At 38.5% G+C, this 17174-nt stretch overlaps 1 protein-coding gene and 1 non-coding gene across 2 annotated transcripts in view; one reads left to right on the forward strand and one right to left on the reverse strand.

Annotated features, from left to right (window-relative positions):
• Positions 1 to 1319: 1319 nt before the first annotated feature.
• ZFP37 (ZFP37 zinc finger protein) overlaps positions 1320 to 17174 on the reverse strand; it is a 50375-nt gene continuing 34520 nt past the window's right edge. The window contains exon 5 of the mRNA XM_049636226.1: positions 1320 to 6945. Within this exon, the coding sequence (XP_049492183.1) occupies positions 5989 to 6945 (957 nt within the window). The 3' untranslated portion in view covers positions 1320 to 5988. The remainder of the gene's footprint in view (positions 6946 to 17174) is intronic.
• Positions 11278 to 11384, forward strand: LOC125928312 (U6 spliceosomal RNA). The gene has a single exon (XR_007459627.1). It is a non-coding gene; the product is annotated as a U6 spliceosomal RNA (small nuclear RNA).

Raw genomic sequence — 17174 nt, forward strand, 5'->3', positions numbered from 1 at the left:
AAAAATAAATAAAAACATTTTTAAAAACATTTTTTTAAACCCATAAAACTACATACACACACAAAAATTTTTTTTCATATTTATTTTTGAGAGCAAGGGAGAGACAGAGCACAAGCCAGGAAGGGGCAGAGAGAGAGGGAGACACAGAATCCAAACCAGGCTCCAGGCTCTGAGCTGTCAGCACAGAGCCGCACATGGGGCTCGAACTCACAATCTGTAAAAAGAAATCATGACTAGAGCTGAAGTCAGATGCTTAATCGACTGAGCTACCTAGGCACTCCTTTTTTTTTTTAAGGTTTACTATGAGAGAGTGTGTGTGCAAGTGCGTGCACAAGCAGGGGAGGGAGAGAGAGAGAGGAGAGAGAGAATCCTAAGCAGGTTCCTTGCTGTCAGTGCAGAGCCCCACGTGGGGCTTGATCTCACAAACCATGAAATCGTTGACCTGAGCAGAAACCAAGAGTCTGTTGCTTAACCAACTAAGTCACCCAGGTGCCCAAGGAAAGTTTTCTTCTGTATAGGTTATCTTTATCTGTCTTACTGATAGGAACTTAGCTATATTCTGAACATTAATATCTTTTCTGTTGTATGCAGAACAACAGTCCCTACCAGTCTTGTTTTTCTATCTGTAAATACAGTATTTTTGCTTATTTGTTCAAATCTATCAATCCCACTTTTATGGATTAGGATTTGAAATGCCAAGTCTATATCTATATATATTACATATATAATTTTTAGCCCCCATTTTTTTACCGTTGAGCTATTTCTGTGCCCATACCATAGTACTTTACTTATTTTAAATTTTAAAATAGGTTTATCAGATAGGAAAATTCTTCTGTGAATGTTCTTTGCCAATAAGTTTTGGGCTATTTTTTGCATTTGCAATTTCAGATGAAGTTGAAAATAAATGTGATAACTATTTTTTTTAAACCTATGGGGTTGAGGTAGAGGTAAGAATTCTACTACCATCCACGATAGAATAAAATAGGAAACCGGACAAAACACAGAACAATGGTTTCCAGACGCTGAATAACAGCACAGAACTGTGATCCTTAAGAGAAAAATAAAGTGACCTCTATGATTGCCTCCAGGATAAATCCTCAGGGAGGAATATCTTAAAGAGAGCCCAGGGGTTCACTAAGTTGAGGAGAAAGAGATCAGACATGAGGGAAGCCAGAGTTTAGACTACTCCAATCAGACTACTTGAGAGAAGTGAGCTACACAGCAATATATAAAAATAATATGTCATGAACAAGTAGGGTTTACCTCAGGAATATAAGATTGGGTTAACATGAAAAATGTCATGAAATTTTAAAAAGTCAAGAAATAAAATTGACTGTATTTTTATATTTTTAATGGGTTAGAAAACACACAAAAGTGTAAAACAGAGATGGAAATGCAAGAGCCAAAATAATTTGGAAAATTAACAGTATTGGGGGTTTCATTTGTTCATATCTTCATAAGAAGGAAGCTTGACTAATTAATTTTACACATTTCTTCTTTTCTAGTAAAACATTTGACACTATAAATTTTACTCCAAGCTCTGGTTTAGTGGCATTTCCAATACTTTGATATATTTTATTTTCATTTCAATATCATTTAACTTTTTTTATTTTTTCTTGTGATTCATCTCTACTTAGGCTAACAAATGGAAATTTGATTTTCTCCACCTTTTCAGAAAAAACCCATGGTGTGCCTCCCTCCCATCCTAACCATACCCACTCACACACTTGCATAATACCATTTTGATCTGTTATACTCTAAGAATGTCTAAAATATGGGAGATTCGACTGTGAAGTGTGCAACTGTGACAACATTTTGAAGTTGAAATAAACATAGTATCTAAGCATTTGGGTGACCATCAGCATACATAGCTTCAAGTAAATCTCAACAGCAAGCATGTAAACATTGCAATTCTTTAATTTGCAAACCATTTTAAACCATATTTTCAGCATTACTAGAGTAGTTCCATTTGTTTAATTTTTTTTTTGAGAGAGAGAGCAAGCTCAAGTGGCAGAGAGGGGCAAAGGGAGAGTGAGAGAGAATCTTAAGGGGGCTCTGCATGGAGCCTAATGTGGGTCCCAATCTTACAACTCCAGATCATGACCTGAGCCAAAATCAAGAATCGGACTCTTAACCAACTGAGCTACCCAGGTGCTCCCATTTGTTTCAACTTTTAACTCTGCCTGGAAACTCTGAAATATCTGTGAGTTTATGTACAGTATAATGTTTCAGAGTCCCTGGGTATGAATCGTGGTGTCCTGTGTAATCCCTTAAATTCCAGTTGTTGAAGACACTAGTACCTAATTCATAGTGCCCAAAAAATACCTATTAGTAATACTACTGGAGTAGAAAGGAGGCAGTATGAAGTATCCATTTAAAGAGAATACATAGGCTCAGATGTCAAAATACAGGAGGAAAGTTAAAAAAAAACTGTAAGAATTTCCTACCTATTTTATGCTCATGGTGATGGTAGCTATGTAAAGGAAACCATTAAATAGAAGACAAGACATTGAAAATAGAGATACTGAATCTTCTAAGGGTCTGAGACTTGAAATGCCTATAGAAGGGGCACAAGCTTTCTTCTTGCTGAAGTCATATACAGAATTAATGGGATGATAGTGAGGAGGGAGAAGGGCTAGAAAAACAATGTATTCTAATGAATGAAGGGTCTCTGAAAATACTACATAGTTCCATATGAGGCCTAACAGGCAAGCTGGATCTGAGAGAAGTTCTAAGAGAGAGGAATTCCATAAATGATTGGCATAACTGCATAAGTGGCATTATCATATAGTTTCCAAGATGCAAACATTGAAGGGCAAGATACATGTGAATATTTTAGTTCCTGATATTTGTTTAGAAAATTAATTTCATACATTTACATCCCAACTCAGTATTTATCTTCAATATTCTTTTTTTTAATTAATTAATTACTTAATTATTTAATTTTTGAAGGAGAGACAGAGAGAGCATGAGTGGGGGAGGAGCAGAGAGGGAGAGAGAGAGAGAATTCGAAGCAGGCTCCAGGCTCTGAGCTGTCAGCACAGAGCCTGATGCAGGGCTTGAACTCACAAACTGTGAAGATCATGACCTGAGTCGAAGTTGGACACTCAACCAACTGAACCACCCAGGCACCCCTGGTATTTATCTTCGAAAGTGACTAATAAAAAATGACTAATAAAGAATTACATGACTGCAATTCACTTATTAGTTTAAAACCATTATTGCAAAGTTAAAATCTACAGTAAAAATCATGACTATTATTGACACTTCCTATTTTAAAATATTACTTTTAATTTAAAATCTAAGAAAAAATATTTGATAAAAATTTAGGATCAGGGAGCCTGGGTGGCTCAGTTGGTTAAATATCCGACTCTTGATTTCAGCTCAGGTCATGATATCAGTCATGAGATGGAGCCTCACATCAGGCTCTGTGCTGGCTGTGGAGCCTGCTTCAGATTCTCCTTCCTCCTCTGCTCCTACCCAGCTTCCACATATGTTCTCTCTCTCTCTCTCTCTCTCTCTCTCTCTCTCTCTCTGACAAAACAAAACAAAAACTTAGGATCAAGCTCAATATCAGCTTCACCTTCATTTTAGGGAAAGGCTGAAAGGTTTTTGATATGAACCTTTTCATAATATTACTTGACAACAATATTTACAACTTATATGAAGTTATTGTTCTTTAAAAGGAAAGAATGCCAGGGTGCTTGGGTGGCTCAGCTGGTTGAGCGCCCTACTTCGGCTCAGGTCATGATCTCATGGTTTGTGAGCTCAAGCCCTGCATCTGGCTCACTGCTCTCAGTGCAGAGCCTGCTTCGGATCCTCTGTCCCCTTCTGTCTCTGCCCCTTCCCTATGTGTGCTTTATCTCTCAAAGATAAATAAAACACTTAAAAATAAAATAAAATAATAAAAACTAAAAGGAAAGGATGCCTTGGATAATAGAATTTCTAAGAAAAGTTATTTGTGATAAAATGACAACTCAACAAAACAAAGACTTAATTTGCAAACAAATTATAAAATAATAGTATTATTTCTATGTTCAGGCTGGTCACAAGAAAACGTATAGGGCAGCAAAATAGATACCCCTCAAAATGTATCTCCAAGAGCTTCTACATATAAGAAACTACAATTTAATAGTCCCTTCAAAATGCATGTTTCTTGGAGCAACTGGGTGGCTCAGTCAGTTAAGTGTCTAACTCTTGATTTCAACTTAGGTCATGATCTCAAGGTTTGTGGGTTTGAGCCCCGTGTGAAGCTCTGTACCGTCAGTGCAAAGCCTGCTTGGGATTCTCTCTCTGCCCCTCCCCTGCTTGCTCTCTCTCTCTGTCAAAATAAATAAACAGTTTTTAAAATGCATGTTTCTTGTTAATTTATTTAGCATAATGTAGGGACAGGATACAGAATACCATATTATGTCAAGTTCATTTAAATTCTGTCGAGCTGAAGTGACATGACACCAACTCCTCCATGTCTCCAGTGGGACAGAATTGTGTGGAGGCTAAGAGGTTGATCTGAATCCCAACCTTCCACTTATTAGCCACATGGGTTTAGCCAGGTCAAGAAACTTCTCTAGGCTTGCCTCACCTATAAAATGGTGATAATCTCAGTTTCATGCATTTGCTGAAAGGATTAAATGAGAAAGTACATGTAAAATTACTTAGCAGAAAGTGTGGTAGAAATATCCAATCTAGAAGGCTTTTAAAAAATTCACTTCTGATAATCACAAGGATATAAAGATCTCAAGATATGCATAAGAGTATGCATGTAAATACCATGAGCTGAAAAAGGGCTATGAACAGGAGGAATTCCTTTGTGTAGAACAATTTTTGTCATATGTTGAGTATGCCAACATTGTCTACATCCACTACTTGCTTTGTCTGTTGTTTGATGTATTTCTTACTTCTGAATGCTTTACATCAAGCAATATTTTCAAAAGTATAAAAGTATCAAAGACACCAAACTTTTGATGTCTTTATAAATACACTGGTTTCATCTTCTCGTAATTCTATACACATCAAGAAAGAGTGGGGGGAAGAGCTAGTTGTAATTTAGTTACAATGTATCCTTTTACATTTTTTAAGATGTGGGGAAAATGGTGTCATTTAGTGTGGAAAGTAAAGCAGGCATGAATATCCATAGCCACTTCCAAATGACAGATAATTTGGGTTATGTACACCATTCCTACATGATTTGTAGGATAATCACATATAGTTGTCATTTCGTTGTCCTGATTAATCAATTTGAAGGTGGCCCTTCAACAATACAGGTTTGAACTATGAGGGTCCTTGGATTTTTTTTATAAATACAGTACAATACTATACATGTATTTTCTCTTCCTTATGACTTTTTAAAAAGATTTTTAAATAATCTCTACATCTAATGTGGGGCTCTAACTCACAACCCCAAGATTAAGAGTTGCATGCTCCACTGACTGAGCCCCATTGGCACCCCCTTATGACTTTTTAATAACATTTTCTTTTTATAGCTTACTTAATTGTAAGAATACAATATATGATACATATAATATAAAAACGTGTTAATCAATGGTTATGTTACCAGTAAGGTTTCCAGTCAATAGTAGGAGGCTATTTATTAGTTAAGTTTTTGGAGAGTTAAGTTACACATGAATTTTCAACTGCATAGGGCAATGGTGCCCCTAACCCATGTTGCTCAAATGCTAACTATACTCACTCATTTAAAAAAACTTGTACTACACAGTGAACAAGTCAATCACATGTGGTTGAGATTTTTCTATCATACTTAAAAAAAAACTTTTACTATCAGGCCTGAACCAAGATGTCCAATGTAATTTTTTTTTGGAAACATGATTTCTCAAAGTTGCTTCTTGGTATTTATTTTTGGTGCTTAATAGTTTGGGAGCTATTGTTGAAGGGTCCTCAAGTTTAGTACATTCATAGAATTTTTAGGCTTAATGAATTCTAGGATGTGTGATGAAACTTTGATCGCTGAATCAAAGTTTTCTCATTCCATTAAAAGGATTTGTGTTCAATATGAATTCTCTGATGAACAATGAGAGTAGATTTCTTGCTGAAAGCTTTTCTACAATTACTACATGCATAGGGTTTTTCTCCAGTATGTATTCTATGATGCACAGTGAGGTGTGACTTCTTACTAAAGGCTTTTCCACACTCAATGCATTCATATGGCTTCATCCCAGTATGGATTCTTTGATGCACAATGAGTTGTGATTTCTGGATAAAAGCTTTTCTGCATTCACTGCATTCATAGGGTTTCTCCCCAGTATGAATTCTCTGATGTTCAATGAACTGTGAGCTCCGGATGAAGGCTTTCCCACAATCATTGCATTGATACCTTTTGTCCCCAGTGTGAGTTCTCTGATGTACAATGAGATCTGACTTTTGAATGAAGGCTTTTTTACATTCATTACACTCAAAGGGTTTCTCTCCAGTGTGAATTCTGTGATGTACACTTAGTTCTGACTTCCTGTTGAAGGCTTTTCCACATTCATTACATCCATGGGGTTTCTCCCCAGTATGAATTCTCTGATGTATAATGAGCTGTGACTGCCAGATGAAGGCTTTCCCACAGTCACTACATTCATATGGTTTCTCCCCAGTATGAGCTCTTTGATGAACACTAAGTGTTGATTTCTTGATGAAAGCTTTCCCACATTCATTGCATTCATATGGTTTTTCCCCTGTGTGAATCCTCTGATGAATAATGAGGTTTGACTTCTGGATGAATGCTTTCCCACATTCATTACATTCATAGGGTTTCTCTCCTGTATGAGTTCTCTGATGTACAGTGAGTTGTGACTTCTGAATAAAGGCTTTTTCACATTCATTACATTTGTATGGTTTCTCTCCAGTATGAATTCTCTGATGTACAATAAGTCCCGACTTTCCACTGAAGGCTTTTCCACACTGAACACATTTATATAATTTCTCACTGGTTAGAATTTTCGGCTGTGCAAAAAGGTGTGGCTTTTGCATGAAGGCTCTGTTGTGTTCACTAGATGTTCTGTTCAGATGAATTCCTTTCCCCAGTGCACTGTTACATTCACAATCTATCTCCTCAGTCAGGGGCTTATTGTTAATGAATGCAACTTGGTTCAAAAAATTGTCCTGGTTTTCCTGGTGATTTATCTCATCTTCAAGTTTCCAGTCTTCAAAGGTTGAGTATACGATCATGTTATAGAGTACCACTTCTTCAGAAATGCTCTTCTGTGTTGTTAATTCTTTCATTCCAGTTTCAAAGTCTGAAAAAAGCCCAAGTGTAAGTGATCTTACTTCACTCCTGAGCTTTGAAAAATACAAAACACAAAAATAAAAAATAACATTCTTTGTTTTAATAGAAATAGATAGAAATCTGATAATGAGTACAGTCAGTTTTGAAATAAAGGTAAGCTTAAAATTCAAAGATAGAAGAATAAACAGGCATAAAAAAAAGAAGTTAGCAAGATGCAATGGAAAAAGAAGAGTTGATGAACTCAGTGTTACAGTTCCCACATGGCACCAGCCCCAATACACCACAAGGCTCTGTGAAGAACAGAGGCAAATCCAAAAATCATTTCAGGAAAGACAAAGGAAGGATGCTAGCAAAGGGGACTGAGAATGAGTGGAAGTGACCAGCAGAAAAATTAAATCCACAAACATAAAAACAGTTATAAGTATTTTATAAGTAACCAAGCATATTAGAGCACAACTACAGGATAGGGATTTCCACATATATGCATCTTAAAGAGGCAGATGACATTAAACTGCATGGAATAGGACAGGGTCTATTTAAAGGGGATGGTTTTGAGGTAGAAAAACAGACAGTTTCAGAGGGAGAAAGAAAGCAAAAAACAAGGAAGACATACTTGCTCATAACTGGGTGGTGGTAATGAGGAAAGAAAGAAAAGGAAAATATGGGTCCTGGAAGACAAAGAAAACCACAAAACCAGAAAAGCCAAAACTCTTCTCCAATCCCAAAATAAAGGAAGGAGGGGAAAAGACCCTACTATACTAACAGAAAAGAACTCCATAAAATTTAGAAATCTTACCAAAACACTGTGATGTAATAAAATGAACAGAATAAAAGTACAGTCCATAGAGAACTACTACAGAAAATCAGGAAATAAATTTGTGCAGATATCAAGAGAGGAAACTGTCCCTTGCAAAACACAAAAATAACTAGCCATGAACCAGAAGAAAATATTGTCTGAACTCCAAACAGAATATATTCAAACAAGCATCTGAGGACCTGGAAAACCACCATGAAGCAGAACTTATTTAAAAAAACAAAGAAGCAAACAAACAAAAAATGGAGAGATGAAAAAGAATTGGTTAAACTCAGGGGGAAAATGAAAGATTAAATTACAAGATGTGGGCAGGGAGGTAAGAAGAATTTAATAAGAAGCACTGAAAAAAGATAGGAAAACAACCAAGATAATAAAAATGACATAAAGAATCAAGTGAAAATGGTCACAAAGAAAGTAGAAAAAGAAGACTGACAAAGGAAGAATATTTATATTACTGGAGTATCTGAAAACTGAAAAAACACAAAACAGGACGTTATAATATCAAGACATATGACACTAAAAGGAAGATGAATAAAACAAGGTAATTAAAAAGGATATGAATATCATTTGGTAAGTTACTTTGATAGAGGGCATATCTAAGTCTGGGTAAATGTGTAATGGCAGAGTATAAGCCCATTTTGGAAGAATAGGGTGCTGTAGATGTTAGCCAAAGAGAGGTTAACTAATTAAGAATGTCCTAAATGATATGCGCATAAATAAGATACAAAGAACAGATAAGGGGGTTACCTCTCTCTCTAAAAGTTAAGCAAAGAAAATGGATTGCGTGGGTGTTTGATATGTAGAAGTGTTATTTAGGTATTTGACTATCTCACACCAACAGTCTTCGGCCATTTTGAGACCTCTATGGCCTTAAAAGAATGATTTCCTAAAAAATATTTCAAAGATAAATGTCTCACTAATCAATACTAATCTTACATCCCTGTTTCCCATATACCAGGTTCTCACTTACCTGGATAGGCCCAATTTGAGATTTCTCCCCCCTCCATCCATGGTTCTCCTTGCTTCAATAAGACTACATCTGACTTCAGATACTGATACCATGTTTATGGGAAAGGATATAGAACTTGGGCATTAGTGGACATCCAACCATCCTAGAACTCGAGCCCACTACATATACACCAAATAGCCAAAATTAAAAAGACTAACATTACCAGGGGTGTCTGGATGGCTTAGTCAGTTAAATGTCTGACTCTTGATTTTGGCTCAGGTCACGATCTCACAGTTACCTGAGTTCTCGAGCCTGGCATCAGGCTCTATGTTGACTGTGTGGAGCCTGCTTGGAATTCTCCTTCTCTCTGCCCCTACCCTGCTTGCGCTCTGTCTCATTCAAAATAAATAAATAAACTTTAAAAAAATGCCAACATTACCAAATGTTGATGGAGCTGCCATAATGCTAGTAGGAAATAAACTGGTATAACCTCTATGGAAAACTGCCTGGTAGTATCATCTAAAGCTAAATATACATGTGCCATGATTCAGAAACTCCACTCCTGTATATATACCCAATAGAAATAGAATGTTTATTTTCACTAGAAGGTGTATATAAGAATGTCCATACAGTTTTATTCAATGGCCCAAATCTGAAACAAGCCAGATGACTACCAACAGTAGAATGGATACGTTGATGAATTACTCCAAACTCACTGAATGGAGTATGATGAAACAGTAAGGAGAAACAGGCTACTGTCAATTGCAACAACATGGATGAATTTCACAGATACTATGTTAAACAAAGCTGCCAGGGGTGCCCGGGTGGCTCAGTCGGTTAAGCATCCAACTTCAGCTCAGGTCATGATCTCACAGTCTGTATGTTCAAGCCCTGCATCAGGCTCTGTGATCACAGCTCAGAGCCTGGAACCTGCCTCAGATTCTGTGTCTCCCTCTCTCTCTGCCTCCCCCCACTGGTGCATGTTCTCTCTTTCTCTCTCTCAAAAACAAATAAAAAATAAACATTAAAAAATTAAAAAAAAAAAAAAAAAGAAAGATGCCAGACAATAAAAACTTACATACTGTGTGGTTACACTTAGATGAAGTTCAAGAACAGACAAAACTAATCTATGGTGATAAAAGCCACAAGTTGTTATCACAAGTTGAGGAGATAAATGGCAAGGGGTCCATGGGAGCTTGCTGGGGTGCCTGAAATGTTTTATACATTGATCTGGGCAGTGCTTAAATAACATAGGGAAAAAAAGCATCAATCTGTACATTTAAGATTCGGGCTATTTACTATATATGTTCTATGTAAACTAATCTTATAAAAACTAGGAACGTAGGCACAGCCCATCATCTTTAACCTCCAAAGAATGAGCAGGATGCATCACCCATTTTCTTTTCATCCAAGTCCACTGGAATATTTGGTACTCAAAATTAATATTCTTTAGACCTTTATAGCTTGAAATGAAGCTCATTAAATATTCAGAGACCCAGCAGTTTTCAGTAAATAAGAAAGGAAAGGCAGGCAATTGGGTACTCTGGTGGTTTTAATATGTTCATAACTTCTTTGGCACTCTTCCCTTCAAGAGATTCTCTCCTCCCCTTAAACATGGGCTGGACTTAGTAACTCATTTCTAATAAACACAAAAAGGTAGAGGTGATGGTATGTGATTTCAGTGACCTGGTCATAAAAGACACTGTGACTTCCTCCTGGCTTTCTCTCAGCTCACTCTATCTGGGGGAATTTTGCCATGTCATAAAAACGGGTGCACATGGTGAGAAATTGAGATCTCTTGCCAATGGACAGCAAGGAACTAAAGACTCCTGTCAGCAGCCATGTGAGTGAGTTATCTCAGAAACTGGATCCTACAGGGGCGCCCTAGTGGCTCCATTGGTTGAGCATTTGACTTTAGCTCAGGTCATGATCTTGCAGTTCACAAGTTCGAGCCCCACATCAGGCTCACTGCTGTCAGCGTGAGCCTGATGTCCCCCTCTCTCTGTCCCCTTTTCTATGCCCCTGCCTCACTTGCACTCTCCTTTAAAAATAAACAAACAGGGGTGCCTGGGTGTCTCAGTCGGTTGGGCAGCCGACTTCAGCTCAGGTCATGATCTCGCGGTCCGTAAGTTCGAGCCCCGCGTCAGGCTCTGTGCTGACAGCTCAGAGCCTGGAGCCTGTTTCAGATTCTGTGTCTCCCTCTCTGACCCTCCCCCGTTCATGCTCTGTCTCTCTCTGTCTCAAAAATAAAGGTTAAAAAAAATTAAGAAAAAATAAACAAACATAGTGCTTGCTTCGGTAGCACATATACTAAAATTGGAACGATACAGGGAAGATTAGCATGGCCCCTGCGCAAGGATGACACGCAAATTCGTGAAGCATTCCATAAAAAAAAAAATAATAAAAAAAAATGAACAAACATAGTAGAAAGGGGAAGATGGCGGCGTAGGAGGATGCTGAGCTCACCTCGTCCTGCTGATCACTTAGATTCCACTCATATCTGCCTAAATAACCCAGAAAACAGCCATAAGACTAGCAGAATGGACTCTCTGAAGCCAAGTGTAGACAAGAGGCCCATGGAAGAAGGTAGGAAGGGCGGAGAGGCAGTGCATGCTACATGGACTGGTGGGAGGGAGCTGGGCGGTGGAGGGGCAGCCCGCCCAGCAAGGCAGAGCCCCCGAGTCTGACTTGCAAAAGCGGAGGGGCCAGACTGTGTGAGTTCTGACAGCCAGCAGGACTTAACATCAGGAATGTTATAAGTCAACAGCTCTGCTTGGAGAGTGGGAGGGTGAGAGGACACCGGTGTTGAGCCCTGGAAGACAGAGCTCAGCTTGGCAGGGAACAAAGGCGCTGGCCAGTGCCATCTCCCTCTCCCATCCCCCAGCCGAAATCCCAAAGGGAACCAGTTCCCGTCACTGAACTTGCTTGCACCACGCAAACACCCAATGCTGTGCTTCTGTGGATCCATCCCTCCAATGGGTCTGCCTTCCTCCTGGTGCTGCAGGGCCCCTCCAACAGGGGACCACCAATGGGAAAGCGAGCTAAGCCTACCCCTCCCGCCCCTGTGCACTCTGCAGATCCACCCCGGCTAATATACCAGATCCCATCAAAGCAGCACCACAAGCCTGGCATTGTGAAAGTAGCCCAGAGAGGGGCCACACCACTCCACAGTGAGTCCTGCCCCTGGGAGAGGGGAAGATAAGGTACACACCAGTCTGACTGTGGCCCCAGCGGTGGGCTGGGGACAGCATCAGGTCTGACTACAGCCCCACCCACCAACACAAGTTACTTCAGACAGGATAGGGGAAGTGCCCTGCAGTTCCACGCCACCTCAGGGACTATCCAAAATGACGAAATGGAAGAATTCTCCTCAAAAGAAACTCCAGGCAGTAGCGACAGCTAACGAATTGATCAAAAACAATTTAAACAATATAATGGACCATGAATTTAGAATAATAGTCATAATATTAATTGCTGAGCTTGAAAAAAGTAAACAGGACAGCAGAGAATCTATTGCTACAGAGATCAAGGGACTAAGAAATAGTCATGAGGAGCTAAAAATGCTATAAATAAGGTGCAAAATAAAATGGAGGCGACTGCAGCTCGCCAGAGGCAGCCTCTGAAGAGGCAGAGGAGAGAATAGGTGAATTAGAAGATAAAATTATGGAAAAAGAGGAAGCTGAGAAAAAGAGAGATAAAAAAATCCAGGAGTATGAGGGAAGAATTAGAGAACTAAGTGATGCAATCAAACGGAACAATATCTGTATAATAGGAATTCCAGAAGAGGAAGCATGAGAGAAAGAGGCTGAAGGCGTACTTGAACAAATCATAGCTGATAACTACCCTGATCTGAGGAAGGAAAAAGGCATTGAAATCCAAGAGGCACAGAGAACTCCCTTCAGACATACCTTGAATCGATCTTCTCCACGACATATCATAGTGAAACTGGCAAAATACAAGGATAAAGAAAAAATTCTGAAAGCAGCGAGGGATAAACGTGCCCTAACATATAAAGGGAGACCGATAAAACTAGTGGCAGACTTATCTACTGAAACTTGGCAGGCCAGAAAGGAATGGCAGGAAATCTTCAATGTGATGAACAGAAAAAATATGCAGCCAAGAATTCTTTATCCAGCAAGTCTATCATTCAGAATAGGAGAAATAAAGGTCTTCTCAAACAAACAAAAACGGAAGGAATTCATCACCACTAAACCAGCCCTATAAGAGATCTTAAGGGGGATTCTGTGAGTGAAATGTTGCAAGGACCACAGAGTACCAGAGACATCACTACAAGCATGATACCTACAGACATCACAGTGACTCTAAACCTGTATCTTTCAATAATAACATTGAATGTAAATGGACTAAATGCTGCAACCAAAAGACATAGGGTATCAGAATGGATAAAAAAAACAAGACCCATCTATTTGCTGTCTACCAGAGACTCATTTTAGACCTGAGGACACCTTCAGATTGAAAGTGAGTGGATGGAGAACTATCTATCATGCTACTGGAAGTAAAAAGAAAGCTGGAGTAGCCATACTTACATCAGGCAAACTAGACTTTAAATTAAAGGCTGTAACAAGAGATGAAGAAAGGCATTATATAATAATTACAGGGTCTATCCATCAGGAAGAGCTAACAATTATAAATGTCTATGCACCGAATACAGAAGACCCCAAATATATAAAACAATCACAAACATAAGCAACCTTATTGATAAGAATGTGGTAATTGCAGGGGACTTTAATACTCCACTTACAACAATGGATAGATCATCTAGATACAGGATCACTAAAGAAACAAGAGCCCTGAATGATACATCGGATCAGATGGACTTGACATATATTTAGAACTCTGCATCCCAAAGCAACAGAATATACTTTCTTCTCGAGTGCACAAGGAACATTCTCCAAGATAGATCACATACTGTGTCACAGAACAGCCCTTCATAAGTATACAAGAATTGAGATCATACCATGCACACTTTCAGACCACAATGCTATGAAGCTTGAAAGCAACCACAGGAAAAAGTCTGGAAAACCTCCAAAAGCATGGAGGTTAAAGAACACCCTAATAAAGAATGAATGGGTCAACCAGGCAATTAGAGAAGAAATTAAAAAATATATGGAAACAAATGAAAATTAAAATACAACAATCCAAATGCTTTGGGATGCAGCGAAGGCAGTCCTGAGAGGAAAATACATTGCCATCCAGGCCTATCTCAAGAAACAAGAAAAATCCCAAATACAAAATCTAACAGCACACCTAAAGGAAATAGAAGCAGAACAGCAAAGACACCCCAAACCCAGCAGAAGAAGAGAAATAATAAAGATCAGAGCAGAAATAAACAATATAGAATTTTTAAAAATTGTAGAGCAGATTAATGAAACCAAGAGTTGGTTTCTTTGAAAAATTAAACAAAATTGACAAACCTCTAGCCAGCCTTTTCAAAAAGAAAAGGGAGATGACACAAATATATAAAATCATGAATGAAAATGGAATTATTACAACCAATCCCTCAGAAACACAAGCAATTATCAGGGAATACTATGAAAAATTATATGCCAACAAACTGGACAACCTGGAAGAAATGGACAAATTCCTAAACACCCACACACTTCCAAAACTCAAACAGGAAGAAATAAAAAACTTGAACAGACCCATAACCAGCAAAGAAATTGAATCAAAAATCTCCCAACAAATAAGAGTCCAGGACCAGATGGCTTCCCAGGGGAGTTCCACCAGACATTTAAAGCAGAGATAATACCTATCCTTCTCAAGCTGTTCCAAAAAATAGAAAGGGAAGGAAACTTCCAGACTCATTCTATGAAGCCAGAATTACTTTGATTCCTAAACCAGACAGAGACCCAGCAAAAAAAGAGAACCACAGGCCAATATCCCTGATGAATATGGATGCAAAAATTCTCAATAAGACACTAACAAATCGAATTCAACAGCATATAAAAAGAACTATTCACCATGATCAAATGGGATTCATTCCTGGGATGCAGGTCTGCTTCAACATTCACAAATCAATCAATGTGATACATCCCATTAATAAAAGAAAAGATAAGAGCCATATGATCTTGTCAATCGATGCAGAAAAAGCATTTGACAAAATTCAGCATCCTTTCTTAATAAAAACCCTTGAGAAAGTCAGGATAGAAGGAACATACTTAAACATCATAAAAGCCATTTATGAAAAGCCCACAGCTAATATCATCGTCAATGGGGAAAAACTGAGAGTTTTCCGCCTGAGATCAGGAACACGACAGGGATGTCCACTCTCACCGCTGTTGTTTAACAGTGTTGGAAGTGCTAGTATCAGCAATCAAACAAAAGGAAATCAAGGCATCAAAATTGGCAAAGAAAGTCAAGCTTTCACTTTTTGCAGATGACATGATCTTATACATGCAAAACCTGATAGACTCCGCCAAAAGTCTGCTAGAACTGCTACATGAATTCAGCAAAGTTGCAGGAGACAAAATCAATGTACAGAAATCAGCTGCATTCTTATACACTAATAATGAAGCAACAGAAAGACAAATAAAGAAACGGATCCCATTCACAATTGCACCAAGAAGCATAAAATACCTAGGAATAAACCTAACCAAAGATGTAAAAGATCTGTATGCTGAAAACTATAGAAAGCTTATGAAGGAAATTGAAGAAGATATAAAGAAATGGAAAAACATTCCATGCTCATAGATTGGAAGAATAAATATTGTTAAAATGTCAATACTACCCAAAGCAATCTACATACACATTCAATGCAATCCCAATCAAAATTGCACCAGCATTCTTCTTGAAGCTAGAACAAGCAATCCTAAAATTTGTATGGAACCACAAAAGATCCCGAATAGCCAAAGTGGTAGTGAAGAAGACCAAAGCGGGAGGCATCACAATCCCAGACTTTAGCCTCTACTACAAAGCTGTAATCATCAAGACAGCATGGTATTGACACAAAAACAGACACATAGACCAATGGAATAGAATAGAAACCCCAGAATTAGACCCACAAAAGTATGGCTAACTAATCTTTGACAAAGCAGGAAAGAATATCCAATGGAAAAAAGACAGTCTCTTCAACAAATGGTGCTGGGAGAACTGGACAGCAACCTGCAGAAGGATGAAACTAGACCACTCTCTTACACCATTCACAAAAATAAACTCAAAATGGATAAAGGACCTGAATGTGAGACAGGAAACCATCAAAACCCTAGAGCAGAAAGCAGGAAAAGACCTCTCTGACCTCAGCCGCAACAATTTCTTACTTGACACATCCCCAAAGGCAAGGGAATTAAAATCAAAAATGAACTATTGGGACCTCATGAAGACAAAAAGCTTCTGCACTGAAAAGGAAACAATCAACAAAACTAAAAGGCAACCAACGGAATGGGAAAAGATATTTGCAAATGACATATCAGACAAAGGGCTAGTATCCAAAATCTATAAAGAGCTCACCAAACTCCACACCTGAAAAACAAACAATCCAGTGAAGAAATGGGCAGAAAACATGAATAGACACTTCTCTAAAGAAGACATCCGGATGGCCAACAGGCACATGAAAAGATGCTCAACGTCACTCCTCGTCAGGGAAATACAAATCAAAACCACACTCAGATATCACCTCACGCCAGTCAGAGTGGCCAAAATGAACAAATCAGGAGACTATAGACGCTGGAGAGGATGTGGAGAAACGGGAACCCTCTTGCACTGTTGGTGGGAATGCAAACCGGTGCAGCCGCTCTGGAAAAGTGTGGAGGTTCCTCAAAAAATTAAAAATAGATCTATCCTATGACCCAACAATAGCACTGCTAGGAATTTACCCAAGGGATACAGGAGTGCTGATGAGTAGGGGCACTTGTACCCCCAATGTTTATAGCAGCACTTTCAATAATAGCCAAATTATGGAAAGAGCCTAAATGTCCATCAACTGATGAATGGATAAAGAAATTGTGGTTTATATACACAATGGAGTACTACGTGGCAATGCGAAAGAATGAAATATGGCCCTTTGTAGCAACGTGGATGGAACTGGAGAGTGTTATGCTAAGTGAAGTAAGTCATACAGAGAAAGACAGATACCATATGTTTTCACTCTTATGTGGATCCTGAGAAACTTAACAGAAGACCATGAGGGAGGGGAAGGCATAAAAAAAAAAAAAAAAAAAAAAGGT

Source organism: Panthera uncia, chromosome D4 (genome assembly GCF_023721935.1).
Source record: "Panthera uncia isolate 11264 chromosome D4, Puncia_PCG_1.0, whole genome shotgun sequence".
NCBI classification, from domain to species: domain Eukaryota; kingdom Metazoa; phylum Chordata; class Mammalia; order Carnivora; family Felidae; genus Panthera; species Panthera uncia.